The sequence below is a fragment of the Ranitomeya imitator genome, chromosome 4 (assembly GCF_032444005.1).
Source record: "Ranitomeya imitator isolate aRanImi1 chromosome 4, aRanImi1.pri, whole genome shotgun sequence".
Lineage (NCBI taxonomy): Eukaryota > Metazoa > Chordata > Amphibia > Anura > Dendrobatidae > Ranitomeya > Ranitomeya imitator.
In genome coordinates this window covers 672892319-672914462 of record NC_091285.1, presented here as the reverse complement: position 1 = coordinate 672914462, position 22144 = coordinate 672892319, and the positions used below count along the sequence as shown (strand labels likewise).

At 43.5% G+C, this 22144-nt stretch overlaps 1 protein-coding gene across 1 annotated transcript in view; it reads left to right on the top strand.

Moving 5' to 3' along the window:
• Nucleotides 1–22144, top strand: part of LOC138674679 (A.superbus venom factor 1-like) — a 372946-nt gene that overhangs the window by 123012 nt on the left and 227790 nt on the right. The window contains exon 11 of the mRNA XM_069762494.1: nucleotides 9619–9765. Coding sequence (XP_069618595.1) covers nucleotides 9619–9765 — 147 coding nt within the window. The remainder of the gene's footprint in view (nucleotides 1–9618; nucleotides 9766–22144) is intronic.

Below are 22144 nucleotides of genomic sequence, written 5' to 3'. Positions count from 1 at the left end.
CATGTGAAAATGAAAAAATTGAGGCGAAAAGAATTTTTTTGTGAAAAAAAAGTACTTTTTCATTTTTACAGATCAATTTGTGAAGCACCTGAGGGTTTAAAGTGCTCACTAGGCATCTAAATAAGTTCCTTGGGGGGTCTAGTTTCCAAAATGGGGTCACTTGTGGGGGAGCGCCAATGTTTAGGCACACAGGAGCTATCCAAACGCGACATGGTGTCCGCTAACGATGGAAATAATTTTTCATTCAAAAAGTCAAATGGCGCTCCTTCCCTTCCGAGCCTTACCATGTGCCCAAACAGTGGTTTACCCCCACATGTGAGGTATTGGTGTACTCAGGAGAAATTGCCCAACACATTTTAGGATCCATTTTATCCTGTTGCCCATGTGAAAATGAAAAAATTGAGGCTAAAAGAATTTTTTTGTGAAAAAAAAGTACTTTTTCATTTTTACGGATCAATTTGTGAAGAACCTGGGGGTTCAAAGTGCTCACTATGCATCTAGATAAGTTCCTTGGGGCGTCTAGTTTCCAAAATGGGGTCACTTGTGGGGGAGCTCCAATTTTTAGGCACACGGGTGCTCTCCAAACGTGACATGGTGTCCGCTAAAGAGTGGAGCCAATTTTTGATTCAAAAAGTCAAATGGCGCGCCTTCCCTTCCAAGCCCTGCCGTGCGCCCAAACAGTGGTTTACCCCCACATATGAGGTATCAGCGTACTCAGGACAAATTGGACAACAACTTTCGGGGTTCAGTTTCTCCTTTTACCATTGGGAAAATAAAAAAATTGTTGCTAAAAGATAATTTTTGTGACTAAAAAGTTAAATGTTCATTTTTTCCTTCCTTGTTGCTTCTGCTGCTGTGAAGCACCTGAAGTGTTAATAAACTTCTTGAATGTGGTTTTGAGTACCTTGAGGGGTGCAGTTTTTAGAATGGTGTCACTTTTGGGTATTTTCAGCCATATAGACCCCTCAAACTAACTCTAAATGTGAGGTGGTCCCTAAAAAAAATGGTTTTGTAAATTTCGTTGTAAAAATGACAAATCGCTGGTCAAATTTTAACCCTTATAACTTCCTAACAAAAAAAAATTTTGTTTGCAAAATTGTGCTGATGTAAAGTAAACATGTGGGAAATGTTATTTATTATCTATTTTGTGTCACATATCTCTCTGGTTTAACAGAATAAAAATTCAAAATGTGAAAATTGCGAAATTTTCAAAATTTTCGCCAAATTTCCGTTTTTATCACAAATAAACGCAGAATTTATTGACCTAAATTTACCACTAACATGAAGCCCAATATGTCACGAAAAAACAATCTCAGAACCGCTAGGATCCGTTGAAGCATTCCTGAGTTATTACCTCATAAAGGGACACTGGTCAGAATTGCAAAAAACGGCAAGGTCTTTAAGGTCAAAATAGGCTGGGTCATGAAGGGGTTAAAATTGCCTACAGCCATGTGTTATTATTTTAGGCCTTCGATGCCTGTCTGCGGTCACTCCTTCCACTAGGCCTCCACTGACCACACCACTGCTGCCCGTGTACCCCTGTAACCAATTTAAAATTGCCTACAGCCATGTGTTATTATTTTAGGCCTTCGATGCCTGTCTGCAGTCACTCCTTCCACTAGGCCTCCACTGACCACACCACTGCTGCCCGTGTACCCCTGGAACCAATTTAAAATTGCCTACAGCCATGTGATATTATTTTAGGCCTTCGATGCCTGTCTGCGGTGACTCCTTCCACTAGGCCTCCACTGACCACACCACTGCTGCCCGTGTACCCCTGGAACCAATTTAAAATTGCCTACAGCCATGTGTTATTATTTTAGGCCTTCGATGCCTGTCTGCGGTCACTCCTTCCACTAGGCCTCCACTGACCACACCACTGCTGCCCGTGTACCCCTGGAACCAATTTAAAATTGCCTACAGCCATGTGTTATTATTTTAGGCCTTCGATGCCTGTCTGCGGTCACTCCTTCCACTAGGCCTCCACTGACCACACCACTGCTGCCCGTGTACCCCTGTAACCAATTTAAAATTGCCTACAGCCATGTGTTATTATTTTAGGCCTTCGATGCCTGTCTGCGGTGACTCCTTCCACTAGGCCTCTACTGACCACACCACTGCTGCCCGTGTACCCCTGGAACCAATTTAAAATTGCCTACAGCCATGTGTTATTATTTTAGGCCTTCGATGCCTGTCTGCGGTCACTCCTTCCACTAGGCCTCCACTGACCACACCACTGCTGCCCGTGTACCCCTGGAACCAATTTAAAATTGCCTACAGCCATGTGTTATTATTTTAGGCCTTCGATGCCTGTCTGCGGTCACTCCTTCCACTAGGCCTCCACTGACCACACCACTGCTGCCCGTGTACCCCTGGAACCAATTTAAAATTGCCTACAGCCATGTGTTATTATTTTAGGCCTTCGATGCCTGTCTGCGGTCACTCCTTCCACTAGGCCTCCACTGACCACACCACTGCTGCCCGTGTACCCCTGGAACCAATTTAAAATTGCCTACAGCCATGTGTTATTATTTTAGGCCTTCGATGCCTGTCTGCGGTCACTCCTTCCACTAGGCCTCCACTGACCACACCACTGCTGCCCGTGTACCCCTGTAACCAATTTAAAATTGCCTACAGCCATGTGTTATTATTTTAGGCCTTCGATGCCTGTCTGCGGTGACTCCTTCCACTAGGCCTCCACTGACCACACCACTGCTGCCCGTGTACCCCTGGAACCAATTTAAAATTGCCTACAGCAATGTGTTATTATTTTAGGCCTTCGATGCCTGTCTGCGGTCACTCCTTCCACTAGGCCTCCACTGACCACACCACTGCTGCCCGTGTACCCCTGGAACCAATTTAAAATTGCCTACAGCCATGTGTTATTATTTTAGGCCTTCGATGCCTGACTGCGGTCACTCCTTCCACTAGGCCTCCACTGACCACACCACTGCTGCCCGTGTACCCCTGGAACCAACATCAGAAAATATAAAAATAAGTATTTTGCTTATAAAAAAGAAAATACTGGAGAGATATCAAATGCAGACATTTTAACATTAAAAACAAACACATACAACAAAAATCTGGTACAGTACTAAAAATGGCCACCAGCTACAATAACTTTCTCCTGCAAGTAGTTAACTGAAAGTTTTTTTCAATTTTAAACACAGATATGGCATCCACCGAGTGTTGTCCTGTCGCGTCTTCTTTATATTATTGCCAAGAAGATGCAAAACAATGAAAATAATAAAATCATTATTTACCAAAAAAATAGAGTAAGTCAAAACCACATTGCAAATAAACATTCATTACAAATAAAGAAGCAGGGCGCGTCCGAGGGTGAGTATATACCTAATAAGAATATAATCACCCTCGGACGCGCCCTGCTTCTTTCCGACAGCCTTCCTTCCTAAGAATCAGCCCTTCCGTGGTGTAGAGAGAGGGTTTGTTACACTCCAAGGTGTTCCCCAGGTTGCCTTTCCTGAGCTTCGATCTTCCGGCTCTCGTTTAGTAGTTGTTGGAAACTACGCTGCATTAGGCCTACAAATTGGGTATGGGGTGTAGAGAGATGGTGTGTTACACTCCAAGGTGTTCCCCAGGTTTCCTCTCCATTGCTTCGATCTTCCGGCTCTCGTTTAGTAGTTGTTGGAAACTACGCTGCATTAGGCCTACAAATTGGGTATGGGGTGTAGAGAGATGGTGTGTTACACTCCAAGGTGTTCCCCAGGTTTCCTCTCCATTGCTTCGATCTTCCGGCTCTCGTTTAGTAGTTGTTGGAAACTACGCTGCATTAGGCCTACAAATTGGGTATGGGGTGTAGAGAGATGGTGTGTTACACTCCAAGGTGTTCCCCAGGTTTCCTCTCCATTGCTTCGATCTTCCGGCTCTCGTTTAGTAGTTGTTGGAAACTATGCTGCATTAGGCCTACAAATTGGGTATGGGGTGTAGAGAGATGGTGTGTTCCACTGTAGAGAGATGGTGTGTTCCACTCCAAGGTGTTCCCCAGGTTTCCTTGCCAATGCTTCGATCATCATGCTCTCGTTTAGTAGTTGTTGGAAACTACGCTGCATTAGACCTACAAATTGGGTATGGGGTGTAGAGAGATGGTGTGTTCCACTCCAAGGTGTTCTCCAGGTTGCCTTTCCTGAACTTCTATCTTCAGGCTCTCATTAAATTGTGGTTAAACGGAACAACTGCATTTGGCGTACTAGTTGGTTTGGGGCCTACTATCGGTGTCTGCCGCTCCTTGCTGTTCTCCTGGTTTCCTGTCCTGAAATTCCGTTTTCAGGCGCTCGTTAAGTAGTTGTTAATGTTAGACTGTTTTGGCCTACTAGTTGGGTTGGGGCTTACTATCGGTGTCTGCCACTCCTTGCTGTTCTCCTCCACTGAACAAAGCTGTGCCGCCTGTTTACTACTGTTGCCAATTTTGAACTGCATTTCGACTACTTACTGATTTGGGCCTACTCTCTGTGTCAGCCTCTCATTCCAGTTGTCCTCCACTGCAATGCCCCCTGATTAGTCCTGTGTTACCAATTTTGAACTGCATTTAGCCCACTTTATTCTTTGGGCCTATATCTGTGTTTCCTCCTCATCCTGCCCATTGCCCAGCCAGTGATAGATGAGTCTGCTGGTACATTGACCCATAACGCAACATTTCCCGTGCACGCTACACTGCAAGATTGTGACCCTGCTGAAAGTCAGGTCCCCCTTCCCGCATACCATACCACCTTACACGGGGACAAACAGGAAGGTGCAGATGAAAGTGCAGGTTCCTTCATCAGGTGGGGGGAAGAATACTAGTTGGCGACGTCACTGGCACAGGGCCTCTCATGGTACGCAAAAGTGTTGCTGCCGGTGGGAGGCGCCCCCGCCGTGCAAACACACCGCTGTACTTTGAGGGGCCCTGTGCCAGTGCCAATGCCAACGAGTGGGCCCCCCCTGCTTGTTCAGGTTCACAGCACTTGCAAAGTTGAAATACTTACCTCTCCCTGCTCCACTGCCGTGACGTGGTCCAGATTTCCTGGGCCCACTAATTACTTGAACCAGCCCTACCCACCACAACTTTAGCCAAATGACCCCCAATTTCAAATGCCTTCCAATTATTATAAGGTAAATTACGCTTGACAAGCTTCATTAAGAAGAATGGATGGTTTTGACATTAAAATGGGCACTCTAGGTGTTTTCCTGGCCCCCACTCACTGCCGACTATGCTGCCCCATTGACTTGCATTGGGTTTCGTGTTTCGGTCGATCCCGACTTTACGTCATAATCGGCCGATTTCACTCGACCCGACTTTTGAGATAGTCGGGTTTCGCGAAACCCGGCTCGACTCTAAAAAGGTCAAGGTCGCTCAACTCTACTGTTCACACCACCAAAGGCTATATGGGGCACATACTGTATATTAGAGGCTATGTGGGGGCACATACTGTATATTAGAGGCTATGTGGGGTCACATACTGTATATAGGAGGCTATGTGGGAGCACATACTGCATATTAGAGGCTATGTGAGGGCACATACTGTATATTAGAGGCTATGTGGGAGCACATACTGTATATTAGAGGCTATGTGGGGGCACATACTGTATATTAGAGGCTATGTGGGAGCACATACTGCATATTAGAGGCTATGTGGGGGCACATACTGTATATTAGAGGCTATGTGGGGCACATACTGTATATTAGAGGCTATGTGGGGGCACATACTGTATATTAGAGGCTATGTTGGGCACAAACTGTATAATAAAGGCTATGTGAGGGCACATACTGTATATTAGAGGCTATGTGGGGGCACATACTGTATATAGGAGGCTATGTGGGGCTCATACTGTATATTAGAGGCTATGTTGGGGCACAAACTGTATAATAAAGGCCATGTGAAGGCATATACTGTATATTAGAGGCTATGTGGGGCACATACTGTATATTAGAGGCTATGTGGGGGCACAAACTGTATATTAGAGGCTATATGGGACACATACTGTATATTAGAGGCTATGTGGGGGCACATACTGTATATAGGAGGCTATGTGGGGCTTTTACAGCATATAGAGGGATGTCAGCATACATAATTCTGCTCAATATTAAGTAATACAACAATAATAATACAGTAATACAATATTAATATAAATAAATATAATTAATATGTTAATATTAAAATCTTCACAACCTTGCGATTTTCTATTTTTTCACTTTAGTTTTTTTGCTCCCCCCTCTTCCCAGAGCCATAACTTTTTTATTTTTCCGTCAATACGATCATGTGAGGGCTTTTTTTGTGTGGGACAAGTTGTACTTTCGAAAGACCCCATTGATTTACCATATATAATAGTGTTCTGGAAAAAGGTAAAAAAAAATCTCAATTGCAGTGAAATTGCAAAATAGTTTATTTATTTAGTTTTTAGTTTATTCCACAATAGTTTTTTTTATTTACCATGTTCACTAAATGCTAAAATTGACCTGCCATTATGATTCTCCAGGTCACTACGAGTTCAATGATGCCAAACATTTATGGGTTCTTTTGTATTTAAATGGTAAAAAAAATTCCAAAATTTGGAAGAAAAAAAATGGCGCGGGCCAATTTCCGAGACCTGTAGCGTCTCCATTTTTCGGGATCTGGGGCTGGGTGACGGCTTATTTTTTGCTCTCCGAGATGAAGTTTTTATTGATACCATTTTGGTGTGGATTTGATGTGCATTTTATTGCCTGTTATTGCATTTTATTGTAATGTTGTGGTGACCAAAAAAACTTTTTCTACTTTTTACTTGCTTCAATAGTCCTCTTAGGAGACTAGCTGATGAAAACATCCGATCACCTGTGCTACACATAGCAGAACTTCATTGTCAGTAGACTCCTTCCTGCACGGGACCAGTTGGTGTCACACCCTCTGCAACTGTGATTGTCACACCCCTGGTCACAGCATCCCCTTAATATAATATAATTGGCACACTGTCCTCCCTTATGAATTATACCGACCTCCTCATGCTAACCGTTCTCCATACCGTTCTCCATATTGAACAGCTTGTGCTGCCCCACTCTCCATACTGAGCCCCTCCGCTTCCCCTTTTCTATACTTAGCCTCTCACACTGCCTCCCTTCCATACTGTGCCCTCAATGCAATTTTGGAAAGGACATGACCACAAAAAATGTTAAGAACTGCCAGAGTTAGCATAGTATAATAAGTTATAAATGCCTTGCGTAGGATTGAATGTAATTTAGTAAATATAAGTCCAGTTCAACAAACATTTCTATGGTTCATCAAGGCAGGATTATATTTTCACATTATTATTAGTGATGAGCGATTATACTCGTTGCTCGGGTTTTCCCGAGCATGCTTGGGTGGTACCTGAGTATTTGTTCGTGTTCGGAGAGTTGCTTTTCATCGCCGCAGCTGAATGATTTACAGCTACTAGCCAGCTTGATTACATGTGGGGATTCCCTAGCGACCAGGCAACCCCCACATGTAATCAGCCTGGCTAGTAGCTGTTAATCATTCAGCTTCAGCGATGAAAACTAAATCTCCGAACACTAACAAATACTCGGAGGTCACCCGAGCAACGAGTATACTCGCTCATCACTAATTATTATCATTATTATACATTTTTTATAGCGCCATTTATTCCATGGTGCTTTACATGTGAAAAAGGGGCAAATATATACAAGTACAATAAACATGAGTAAAACAAGGAATTTACATGTACAGAAGGAGGGAGGACCCTGCCCGCGAGGGCTCACAGTCTGCAGGGGATGGGTGAGGATACACTAGGAGATGGTAGAGCTGGTCATGTGGCGGTTCAGTAGGTTGAGGATCACTGCAGACTGTAGGCTTGTCGGAAGAGGTGAGTCTTCAGGTTCTTTTTGAAGGTTTCTATGGTAGGCGAGAGTCTGATCTGTTGGCGTAGAGAGTTCCAGAGTATGATGGAAGCATGGGAAAAGTCTTGAATGCAGTTGTGGGAAGAAGAGATAAGAGGGGAGTAGAGAAGGAGATCTTGTGAGGAACGGATGATGCGTGCAGGAAAATACCGGGAGACCATATCACAGATGTGTGGAGGAGACATATTGTGGATGGCTTTGTATGTCATAGTAAGGGTTTTGAACTGGAGTCTCTGGACGATAGGAAGCCAGTGAAGGGCTTTGCATAGGGGAGAGGCTGGGGAATAGCGGGGGAGACAGGTAGATTAGCCGGGCAGCAGAGTGTAGGATGGATTGGAGTGGTACCAGAGTGCTAGAGGGGAGGCCAGAGAGTAGGAGATTGCAGTAGTCAAGGCTGGAGATGATAAGGGCGTGCACTAGTGTTTTTGTGGTTTCGTGGTCAAGGAATGCGCAGACCTGGGAAATATTTTTGAGTTTGAGATGGCAGGAGGAGGTAAGGGACTGGATATGTGGCTTGAAAGAGAGGGCAGAGTCGAGGATCACCCCGAGGCACCGAGCATGCAGGACTGGGGAAAGTGAGCAGCCATTGACGTTGATGGATAGGTCTGCTAGAGGGGTAGAGTGAAATGGGGGAAAGATGATGAATTCTGTTTTGTCCATGTTCAGTTTTAGATAGCGAGCCGAAAAGAAAGCCGAGATAGCAGACAGACAGTGTGGGATTTTGGTGAGTAAGGAGATGAGGTCAGGTCTGGATAGGTAGATCTGCGTGTCATCAGTGTAGAGATGATACTGCAAACCGTGGGATTCTATGAGCTGTCCCAGGCCGAAGGTGTAGATGGAGAAGGGGTCCTAGAACTGAGCCGTGAGGACCACCCACAGACAAGGAGCGAGGTGAGGAGGTGGTGTGGGAGAGGGAGACACTGAATGTTCAGTCTGTTTGATATGACGAGATCCAGGATAGGGCCAAGAATGTGATGCCAAAAGATGAGAGAATCTGTAGCAGGAGGGAGTGGTCCACAGTGTCAAAGGCAGAAGACAGGTCCAGGAGAAGGAGGACAGAGTAGTGTCGCTTGCTCTTGGCGGTTAGTAGGTAATTGGTGACTTTAGTTAGGGCAGTTTCAGTTGAGTGATGGGGTCCGAAGCCAGATGGTAACCGGTCAAAGAGGGAGCAGGAGGAGAGGTGGGAGGACAGTTCAAGATGGACATGCTGTTCCAGTAGTTTTGAGGCATAAGAGGGAAGAGATATCTGGCGATAGCTAGACACAGAGGATGGATCGAGGGAGGGCTTTTTGAGGATGAGTGTGATCTTGGCATGTTTGAAGGATGAGGAGAAGACACCAGTTGTGAGTGAGAGGTTGAAGAGGTGTGTTAGGTTGAAGACCGCGGCAAGGTTAGGGATGAGGTGGGATGGGAGCCGGTCAAGCGTGCAAGTGGTGAGGTGTGACCTTGACAGGAGGGTGGAGAGCTGATCTTATGTCATGGTGGAGAAGCAGGTTTTGGAGGAACAGGGTTGAGCAGCTAAGAGGGGCATTAGGCACTGTGGGCCAAAGCTTTCTCTGATCGTATTGATCTTCTGTTTAAAGAAAGAGGCAAAGTCTTCAGCAGAAATGAGAGGGGAGGGAGTAGGTGCTAGGGGACGGAGTAGCGAATTGAAAGTGTTGAACACATTCACCTGTGGCTTCATATACAGTAAATATACAAACTTAAATGGCAATACTTATGTCTCTATTTGACTTTCTTTTTTTCAAAAGGTTTTTGTAATCCATCCAGATGGTTCTCCAGCAAAAAAGGTCCCAGTGGTGGCAAAACCAGCAATGGTGCAGGGAATTACTGGAGAAGAGGGAACAGTCCGGCTGACACTGAACACAGCTTCATCTCTACAATCCCTTCCAATTACTGTGAGTATCTGCAAATATATCTGTATATATTCCCCAGAGAGAAAAGCAGCTCAAAAGAGTAGAACAAGCTGTGAATATCCAAGAAAGAAATGTCAATGGGCAGAATGTAGTTCTTCATACTTCTGGTGTTGGTGCTGTAAGTCAATTGATCAGATGCTGCCAACTACGCTAATGATTATGACTGATCACTGATTTCTTTTCAACAAAGCAATTTGTGATCATCAGAATGTTGTGTAATCTTCTAACAAAAAGGGATTGTCTGAAGAAAGCAACCATTTTATTCCTATGTGACATAGGACATAATAGTATGTCCTATGCTGGGTCCCATCTTATGGGGCTGGCTCAGGAGCTGAGTCCGCTCCATATTCAGAAGCCTCCATGGCTGCTATCTTATTCCTCCTATGGAAAGTCAGTTTGTGGTAACACAATATATATGGGTTAAATAATGTTCTATTTGGATAGGGGTGTAAAAAAACAAGTATTCTTTTTGATCAGTTTTTATAGCATTGTCTTAGGGAGGTGCAGTTGCTGAAAATTTGCAAATCAGGTTCTTTTTTCTTCCTCTGTGCAACATTTTGCCTACAGGTTAACTGATTCTATATATTTTGATAAATCCGACTTGTAGTGTGACAGAGGGAACTTCTAATTGTATCTTTATAGAGCGCAATGGAGGATTATTTGAAATATTATACTTTTCATATTTTTTAATAATATTTTTAGATTTTAGTCCACTTGGGGGACGTGAACCTGCGATCATTTGATTGCAGGTTCAATATACTGTAATATTGTAAAAAAAAAAAAAAAAAAATATATATATATATATATATATACGTATATATATATATATATATATATATATATATATATATATATATATATATATATATATACAGGTCCTTCTCAAAAAATTAGCATATAGTGTTAAATTTCATTATTTACCATAATGTAATGATTACAATTAAACTTTCATATATTATAGATTCATTATCCACCAACTGAAATTTGTCAGGTCTTTTATTGTTTTAATACTGATGATTTTGGCATACAACTCCTGATAACCCAAAAAACCTGTCTCAATAAATTAGCATATCAAGAAAAGGTTCTCTAAACGACCTATTACCCTAATCTTCTGAATCAACTAATTAACTCTAAACACATGCAAAAGATACCTGAGGCTTTTATAAACTCCCTGCCTGGTTCATTACTCAAAACCCCCATCATGGGTAAGACTAGCGACCTGACAGATGTCAAGAAGGCCATCATTGACACCCTCAAGCAAGAGGGTAAGACCCAGAAAGAAATTTCTCAACAAATAGGCTGTTCCCAGAGTGCTGTATCAAGGCACCTCAATGGTAAGTCTGTTGGAAGGAAACAATGTGGCAGAAAACGCTGTACAACGAGAAGAGGAGACCGGACCCTGAGGAAGATTGTGGAGAAGGACCGATTCCAGACCTTGGGGAACCTGAGGAAGCAGTGGACTGAGTCTGGTGTGGAAACATCCAGAGCCACCGTGCACAGGCGTGTGCAGGAAATGGGCTACAGGTGCCGCATTCCCCAGGTAAAGCCACTTTTGAGCTACAGAGAAGCAGCACTGGACTGTTGCTAAGTGGTCCCAAGTACTTTTTTCTGATGAAAGCAAATTTTGCATGTCATTCGGAAATCAAGGTGCCAGAGTCTGGAGGAAGACTGGGGAGAAGGAAATGCCAAAATGCCTGAAGTCCAGTGTCAAGTACCCACAGTCAGTGATGGTGTGGGGTGCCATGTCAGCTGCTGGTGTTGGTCCACTGTGTTTCATCAAGGGCAGGGTCAATGCAGCTAGCTATCAGGAGATTTTGGAGCACTTCATGCTTCCATCGGCTGAAATGCTTTATGGAGATGAAGATTTCATTTTTCAGCACGACCTGGCACCTGCTCACAGTGCCAAAACCACTGGTAAATGGTTTACTGACCATGGTATTACTGTGCTCAATTGGCCTGCCAACTCTCCTGACCTGAACCCCATAGAGAATCTGTGGGATATTGTGAAGAGAAAGTTGAGAGACGCAAGACCCAACACTCTGGATGAGCTTAAGGCCGCTATTGAAGCATCCTGGGCCTCCATAACATCTCAGCAGTGTCACAGGCTGATTGCCTCCATGCCACGCCGCATTGAAGCAGTCATTTCTGCCAAAGGATTCCCGACCAAGTATTGAGTGCATAACTGAACATTATTATTTGTTGGTTTTTTTGTTTGTTATTAAAAAACACTTTTATTTGATTGGATGGGTGAAATATGCTAATTTATTGAGACAGGTTTTTTGGGTTATCAGGAGTTGTATGCCAAAATCATCAGTATTAAAACAATAAAAGACCTGACAAATTTCAGTTGGTGGATAATGAATCTATAATATATGAAAGTTTAATTGTAATCATTACATTATGGTAAATAATGAAATTTAACACTATATGCTAATTTTTTGAGAAGGACCTGTATAGGAAAAGAAAACAAAAAGCAGCACCAAAAGAAGACAGAGGGTGCTCTATGCATATATATATATATATATATATATATATATATATATATATATATATATATATATATATATACTAGATGGCAGCCCATCGGGAGTCTAGAATCCATATATACTTTATTTATTCAAATGTAAGAATAATACAATTAATAAATAATAGTAAAAAGAACAAAAATAATAGGCAGTATATGGAGAAAACACCAAACAAAAGTTCAAAATTGGTGTGAAAATGTCACTGAACCACTTCACAACTAAATATATATAGTTTTGGTAAATGGTATTATCATTTTTTTGACGAAATTCGGCAGGAGCTTGAAGAGCAACGTCACTGGGCCCGCCTCCACGCAGTAGAAACTTGCTGTGAGGTAAAAATTCAAAAATCACACCAAAATGGCGGGCGGAGTGTGTCACAGTACGGCACGTTTCTGATTGGTCGCTCGCAGCAGGCGGCAACCAATCAGACACTGGACACTGTTGACGTCACTTATCTCCGGACATTAGCTCCGGACAAAGCCACGGAAGTTGGCACAAATTGCAGGAAGTAGTATTCTAGGCAATTATATATTATATATATATATATATATATATATATATGGTGGCCCGATTCTAACGCATCGGGTATTCTAGAATATGCATGTCCACGTAGTATATTGCCCAGCCACGTAGTATATTGCCCAGCCACATAGTATATTGCCCAGCCACGTAGTATATTGCCCAGTCACGTAGTATATTGCCCAGTCACGTAGTATATTGCCCAGTCACGTAGTATATTGCCCAGCCACGTAGTATATTGCCCAGCCACGTAGTATATTGCCCGGCCACGTAGTATATTGCCCAGTCACGTAGTATATTGCCCAGTCATGTAGGATATTGCCTAGTGACGTAGTATATTACCCAGCCACGTAGTATATTGCCCAGCCACGTAGTATATTGCCCAACCATGCAGTATATTGCCCAGCCACATAGTATATTGCCCAGCCACGTAGTATATTGCCCAGCCACGTAGTATGTTGCCCAGCCACATAGTATATTGCCCAACCACGTAGTATATTGCCCAGTCACATAGTATATTGCACAGCCCACGTAGTATATTGCCCAACCACGTAGTATGTTGCCCAGCCACATAGTATATTGCCCAGCCACGTAGTATATTGCCCAGCCATGTAGTATGTTGCCCAGCCACATAGTATATTGCCCAACCACGTAGTATATTGCCCGGCCACATAGTGTATTGCCCAGTCACGTAGTATATTGCCCAGTCACGTAGGATATTGCCTAGTGACGTAGTATATTACCCAGCCACGTAGTATATTGCCCAGCCACGTAGTATATTGCCCAGCCATGTAGTATATTGCCCAGCCACATAGTATATTGCCCAGCCACGTAGTATATTGCCCAGCCACGTAGTATGTTGCCCAGCCACATAGTATATTGCCCAACCACGTAGTATATTGCCCAGTCACATAGTATATTGCACAGCCCACGTAGTATATTGCCCAACCACGTAGTATATTGCACAGCCCACGTAGTATATTGCCCAACCACGTAGTATATTGCCCAGTGACATAATATATTGTCCAGTCACGTAGTATATTACCCAGCCACATAGTATATTGCCTAGTGACGTAGTATATTGTCCAGTCACGTAGTATATTACCCAGCCACATAGTATATTGCCTAGTGACGTAGTATATTGCGCAGCCACGTAGTATATTGCCCAGCCACATAGTATATTGCCCAGTTACGTAGTATATTGCCCAGCCACGTAGTATATTGCCCAGCAATGTAGTATATTGGCCAGTTTCGTAGTATATTGCCCAGCTACGTAGTATATTGCTCAACCAGGTTTGTCACAGGTGAAAAATAAAAAATAAACATATACTCACCTTTCCGAGGGAGCCCTTTTAGTCCACGGCAGGTTCCGGTCCCAGGGTAGGTATTAGCACAGGACCTGTGATGACGGTCACAAGACCGTGACGTCATGGCAGGTCCTTCTGCCACCGGAACCTGCAACGGAAGATGGCGGCTGTATACTGTATATACAGCTCTGTCAAAAATTGAGAGACCACTGCAAAATGTTCAGTTTGTCTGATTTTTCTCTTTATAGGTATATTTTTGGGTAAAAAGTAAACTGTTCTTTTATTCTCTAAACTTCTGACAACATGTCTCCAAAGTTCCAAGCAATAAATTTTGTATTTTTTTTCTGACAAAGAAAACTGGTCAAAATTAACCCCCCCCCCTATCCCCCCTAGTGCTTTCAGACCTCAAATAATGCAAATAAAACAAGTTCATGATCATTTAGAAACAACAATACTAATGTTTTACCTCAGGAACAGTTCAGAAATCAATATTTTGTGGAATAACCATGATATTTAATCACAGCTTTCATGAGACATGCCATGCTTTCCACCAGTCTTTCACACGGCTTCTGGCGCAAAAATGTAAGCAGTTCTTCTTTGTTTGATGGCTTGTGACTATCCATATATATATACAGTAAAGGAAATAATTATTTGATCCCTTGCTGATTTTGTAAGTTTGCCCACTGACAAAGACATGAACAGTCTATAATTTTGAGGGTAGTTTAATTTTAACTTTGGGAGATAGAATATCAAAAATAAAATCCAGAAAATCACATTGTATAAATTATATAAATTTATTTGCATTTTGCAGTGAAAAATAAGTATTTGATCCCTCTGGCAAACAGGACTTACCGTATTTTTTGAACTACCGTATATACTCGAGTATAAGCCGACCCCCCTAATTTTGCCACAAAAAACTGGGAAAACTTATTGACTCGCGTATAAGCCTAGGGTGGGAAATGCAGCAGCTACTCGTAAATTTCAAAAATAAAAATAGATGCTCCATACCGTTCATTATTGCCCCATAGATGCTCCATATACAACTGTGCTATATAGAATGTTCTATACCGTTCATTATGGCCCCATAGATGCTCCACATAAAGCTGTGCCATATATATATTGCTCTGCACCGTTCATTATGGCCCGATAGATGCTCCTTATAATGCTGTGCCATATATAATGCTCTGCACCGTTCATTATGGCCCCATAGATGCTCCATATAATGCTGTGCCATATATAATGCTCTGCACCGTTCATTATGGCCCCATAGATGCTCCATATAATGCTGTGCCATATATAATGCTCTGCACCGTTCTTTATGGCCCCATAGATGCTCCTTATAATGCTGTGCCATATATAATGCTCTGCACCGTTCATTATGGCCCCATAGATGCTCCATATAATGCTGTGCCATATATAATGCTCTGCACCGTTCTTTATGGCCCCATAGATGCTCCTTATAATGCTGTGCCATATATAATGCTCTGCACCGTTCATTATGGCCCCATAGATGCTCCATATAATGCTGTGCCATATATAATGCTCTGCACCGTTCTTTATGGCCCCATAGATGCTCCATATATAATGCTGTGCCATATATATATGCTCTGCACCGTACTTTTTGGCCCCATGGATGCTCCTTATATAAAGCTGTGCCATATATAATGCTCTGCACTGTTCTTTATGGCCCCATAGATGCTCCATATAGTGCTGTGCCATATATATATGCTCTGCACTGTTCTTTATGGCCCCATAGATGCTCCTTATATAATGCTGTGCCATATACAGTGGGGCAAAAAAGTATTTAGTCAGTCAGCAATAGTGCAAGTTCCACCACTTAAAAAGATGAGAGGCGTCTGTAATTTACATTATAGGTAGACCTCAACTATGGGAGACAAACTGAGAAAAAAAAAATCCAGAAAATCACATTGTCTGTTTTTTTATTATTTTATTTGCATATTATGGTGGAAAATAAGTATTTGGTCAGAAACAAAATTTCATCTCAATACTTTGTAATATATCCTTTGTTGGCAATGACAGAGGTCAAACGTTTTCTGTAAGTCTTCACAAGGTTGCCACACACTGTTGTTGGTATGTTGGCCCATTCCTCCATGCAGATCTCCTCTAGAGCAGTGATGTTTTTGGCTTTTCGCTTGGCAACACGGACTTTCAACTCCCTCCAAATATTTTCTATAGGGTTGAGATCTGGAGACTGGCTAGGCCACTCCAGGACCTTGAAATGCTTCTTACGAAGCCACTCCTTCGTTGCCCTGGCGGTGTGCTTTGGATCATTGTCATGTTGAAAGACCCAGCCACGTTTCATCTTCAATGCCCTTGCTGATGGAAGGAGGTTTGCACTCAAAATCTCATGATACATGGCCCCATTCATTCTTTCATGTACCCGGATCAGTCGTCCTGGCCCCTTTGCAGAGAAACAGCCCCAAAGCATGATGTTTCCTCCACCATACTTTACAGTAGGTATGGTGTTTGATGGATGCAACTCAGTATTCTTTTTCCTCCAAACACGACAAGTTGTGTTTCTACCAAACAGTTCCAGTTTGGTTTCATCAGACCATAGGACATTCTCCCAAAACTCCTCTGGATCATCCAAATGCTCTCTAGCAAACTTCAGACGGGCCCGGACATGTACTGGCTTAAGCAGTGGGACACGTCTGGCACTGCAGGATCTGAGTCCATGGTGGCGTAGTGTGTTACTTATGATAAGCCTTGTTACATTGGTCCCAGCTCTCTGCAGTTCATTCACTAGGTCCCCCCGCGTGGTTCTGGGATTTTTGCTCACCGTTCTTGTGATCATTCTGACCCCACGGGGTGGGATTTTGCGTGGAGCCCCAGATCGAGGGAGATTATCAGTGGTCTTGTATGTCTTCCATTTTCTAATTATTGCTCCCACTGTTGATTTCTTCACTCCAAGCTGGTTGGCTATTGCAGATTCAGTCTTCCCAGCCTGGTGCAGGGCTACAATTTTGTTTCTGGTGTCCTTTGACAGCTCTTTGGTCTTCACCATAGTGGAGTTTGGAGTCAGACTGTTTGAGGGTGTGCACAGGTGTCTTTTTATACTGATAACAAGTTTAAACAGGTGCCATTACTACAGGTAATGAGTGGAGGAAAGAGGAGACTCTTAAAGAAGAAGTTACAGGTCTGTGAGAGCCAGAAATCTTGATTGTTTGTTTCTGACCAAATACTTATTTTCCACCATAATATGCAAATAAAATGATAAAAAAACAGACAATGTGATTTTCTGGATTTTTTTTCCTCAGTTTGTCTCCCATAGTTGAGGTCTACCTATGATGTAAATTACAGACACCTCTCATCTTTTTAAGTGGTGGAACTTGCACTATTGCTGACTGACTAAATACTTTTTTGCCCCACTGTATATATGCTCTGCACCGTACTTTTTGGCCCCATAGATGCTCCTTATATAATGCTGTGCCATATATAATGCTCTGCACCGTACTTTTTGGCCCCATAGATGCTCCTTATATAATGCTGTGCCATATATATATGCTCTGCACTGTTCTTTATGGCCCCATAGATGCTCCTTATATAATGCTGTGCCATATATAATGCTCTGCACCGTTCTTTATGGCCCCATAGATGCTCCTTATATAATGCTGTGCCATATATATATGCTCTGCACCATACTTTTTGGCCCCATAGATGCTCCTTATATAATGCTGTGCCATATATAATGCTCTGCACCGTACTTTTTGGCCCCATAGATGCTCCTTATATAATGCTGTGCCATATATATATGCTCTGCACTGTTCTTTATGGCCCCATAGATGCTCCTTATATAATGCTGTGCCATATATAATGCTCTGCACCGTTCTTTATGGCCCCATAGATGCTCCTTATATAATGCTGTGCCATATAGAATGCTGCTGGTGCTGCCATAAAAAAAAAAAATCACATACTCACCTCTCTTGCTCAGGACGCCGGCGCTTTCAATATTTACCTGCTCCTCGTGCGGCTCCGTCTCCAGCACTGACGCTCAGCAGAGGGCGCGCACTGACTACGTCACAGCGCCCTCTAACCTGAGCGTCACTGCTAGAGGACGCTGCAGACGGAGCCGCACCGGAGCGAGGAGCAGGTAAATATCGCGCAGCGCTGCGCTCCCCGTATACTTACCTGCTCCCAGCGCGGTTACTGCAGTCCCTGGCTTCCCCGGCGCTGCAGCTTCTTCCTGTAATTGAGCGGTCACATGGCACCAATCATTTACAGCAATGAATATGCGGCTCCACCCCTATGGGAGGTGGAGCCGCCTATTCATTTCTGTAATGAGCGGTACCATGTGACCGCTCAGTACAGGAAGAATCTGCAGCGCCGGGGAAGCCAGGGACTGCAGGGACCACGCCGGGAGCAGGTAAGTATAACTACACAGCCCCCGCTCCCCCTCACCTGCCGACCCCCGGGTATATGACTCGAGTATAAGCCGAGAGGGAGACTTTCAGCCCAAAAAAGTGGGCTGAAAATCTCGGCTTATACTCGAGTATATACGGTATAAGATTCACTTTTTTCCTCCCAAAATGCGGGCATCATGCGCTGCTCACAAGCAGAGCACAGCTGCCAGAATACTCACCGGGTGTTCATCAGATATCGCGGTGAGTATCCATTCCTCTTCAGTAGAGCACACTGTCAGCCGCCTGCTTCCTGCTTCCTGCTGCCAGGTCACGTCTCCCGATACTTAACGAATATTCATTTCTCTTAAGTATCGGTACATGTGACCACCAGCAGCAGCAGGAAGCAGGTGGCAGACAGTGCTCGCTACTGAAGAGGAATGGATACTCACCGCGATATCTGATGAACACCTAGTGAGTATTCCGGCAGCTGTACTCTGCTTACAAGCATTAAGCAGCTGCTGGCTCCGGAGCAAGACACTGTGACTGCAAGGGAGCAGAGGAACGTAAGAGTAAATGTTTGTTTTTTTAATCTTTTCTGATGGGGCCATGGATACGAGGACTGGGATGGGGCCATTCATACCAGCAAGGGGATGGGGCCAATCAATCATACCAGGAACTGGATGGGGCCAATCAATCATACCAGGAACTGGATGGGGCCAATCAATCATACCAGCAAGGGGATGGGGCCAATAAATCATTCCAATCAATCATACTAGGAACTGGATGGGACCAGTCAATCATACCAAGAACTGGATGGGGCCATGTATACCAGGAACAGGATGGGGCCACTCAATCATACCAGAAACTGGATGGGGCCAATTAATCATACCCGGAACTGGTGAGGCCAATCAATCATACCAGGAACTGGATGGGGTCAATCAATCATATCAGCAAGGGGATGGGGCCAATAAATAATACCAATCAATCATACCAAGAACTGGATGGGGCCAGTCAACCATACCAGGAATGGGATGGGGCCAATCAATCATACCAGGAACTGGAAGGGGTCAATTAATGATACCCAGAGCTGGATGGGGCCAATCAATCGTACCAGCAAGGGGATGGGGCCAATAAATCATACCAATCAATCATACCAGAAACTGGATGGGGCCAGTCAATCATACCAGGAAATGAATGGGGCCATGTATACAAGGAAAGGGATAGGGCCAATCAATCATACCAGGAACTGGATGGGGCCAATTAATCATAAGCGGAACTGGTGAGGCCAATCAATCATACCAGGAATGGGATGGAACCAATCAATCATGCCAGGAACGGGATGGGGCCAATCAATCATACCAGGAACAGGATGGGGCCAATCAATCATACCAGGACTGGGATGGGGCCAATCATACCAGAATAAGGATGGGGACATGCATACCAGGATGGGGATGAAAGTCATGCATACCAGGATAGGGATGAGGGGACCATATTTACCATGATAGGTGATAAGTACAGAATTGACCACATTTTTTGCTTCCTATATTTTTTTACTAGTTTCCTCCTCTAAAACCTAGCTGCGTCTTATGGTCCGGTGCGTCTTATAGTCCAAAAAATATGGTAATACTTGGAGGTAAATCCCTTGTTGGCAAGCACAGCAGTCAGACATTTTTTGTAGTTGATGATCAGGTTTGCACACATGTCAGGAGGAATTTTGGTCCACTCCTCTTTGCAGATCATATGGAAATCATTAAGATTTTGATGCTGTCTCTTGACAACTCGGAGCTTCAACTCCCTCCATAAGATTTCTATGGGATTAAGGTCTGGGAAGTGGCTCCATGACCTTAATGTGCTTCTTTTTGAGCCACTCCTTTTGTTGCCTTGGCTGTATGTTTTTGGTCATTGTCTTGCCGGAAGACCCAGCCACGACCCATATTTTATGTCCTGGCGGAGGGAAGGTTGTTGTCATTCAGGATTTTACAGTACATGGCTCCATCCATTCTCCCATTGATGTGGTGAAGTAGTCAAGTGCAGAGAAACAGCTCCAAAACATAATGTTTCCACCTCCATGCTTGACAGTGGGGATGGTGTTCTTTGGGTCACAGGCAGCATTTCTCTTCCTGCAAACACGGTGAGTTGAGTTAATGCCAAAGACCTAAATTTTTGTCTCATCTGACAACAGTGCCTTCTCCCAATCACTCACAGAATCATCCATGTGATCATTCGTAAACTTCAGACGAGCCTGCACATGTGCCTTCTTGAGCAGGGGGACCTTGCGGGCACTGCAGGATTTTAAATCTTTACAGCGTAATGCATAAGCAATGGTTGTCTTGGTGACTGTGGTACCAGCTGCCTTGAGATCACTAACAAGTTCCCCCTGTGTAGTTTTAGGCTTATCTCTCACCTTTCTCATGATCAAGGATACCCCACGAGGTGACATTTTGCATGGTGCCTCAGATCAATGTCGATTGACAGTCATTTTGTATTTCTTCCATTTTCTTACTATTGCACCAACAGTTATCTCCTTCTCACCCAACATCTTACTTATGGTTTTGTAGCCCATTCCAGCTTTGTGCAGGTCTATGATCTTGTCCCTGACATCCTTATAAAGCTCTTTGGTCTTGCCCATGTTGTAGAGGCTAGAGTCTAACTGGTTAATTGAATCTGTGGAGAGGAGTCTTTTATAAAGGTGACTATGTAAGACAGCTGTCTTTAATCCAGGTAACGAGTTAATTAGGAGCATCTAACTGGTCTGTAGGAGCCAGAACTCTTAATGGTTGGTAGGGGATCAATTACTTATTTCTCACTGCAAAATGCAAATAAATTTATGTAATATATACAATGTGATTTTCTGGATTTTATTTTTGATATTCTATCTCTCAATGTTAAAATTAACCTACCCTTAAAATTATAGACTGTTTATGTCTTTGCCTGTGGATAAACTTACAAAATCAGCAAGGGATCAAATACTTATTTCCTTCACTGTATATATATTTATGTCTGGGATACTGGAATAAAACATACATAGACAAGGCAAGGGAACCTGGATCTGATGAAATGCTACTACAACAGCAGACCAAACGATAGAGGATATATGAAGTTTATGAGGAAACTATGGATGGATATAAGACCTGCATGTCCAATGACTGGGACACAACTAGTCAACCAATGTTGCAATGTCATAAAAAGGAAGCTATTATCACATCTTCAGATGGATCAAATGCACCTCACTTCCACACAGAAAGACTTGGAAGAACAAAGATAACAAAAACATGTGCAACCTCCTGAAAATCTTCTACCGACCCTGCAACTAGCGAGTACTGCAGCTGACCTGAATTTATAGATAAACTAGATACCATCAACCACAGGGACCGACTGCCAAGACTCAACAGAGAAGTACCATCAAGCAGTATGTTAGAAGATGCCAATGGAGCCCTTGTATCAATGCATGCCACTACCGTAACTCAATCGAAGGAATTGATCTATGCCACTGCCAAAGAAATCCTGGATATGTTTGGCTATACAACCAAACAGAAGTGAAGGCTTCCATATCTCCCAATTGCCAAAAGTCAAATGCTGTGTGCGGCCGTTGGGGGATATGGAAGCCCTCACTTGGATCCCCTGATGAACCCTTGATCGTTAAGAAGGG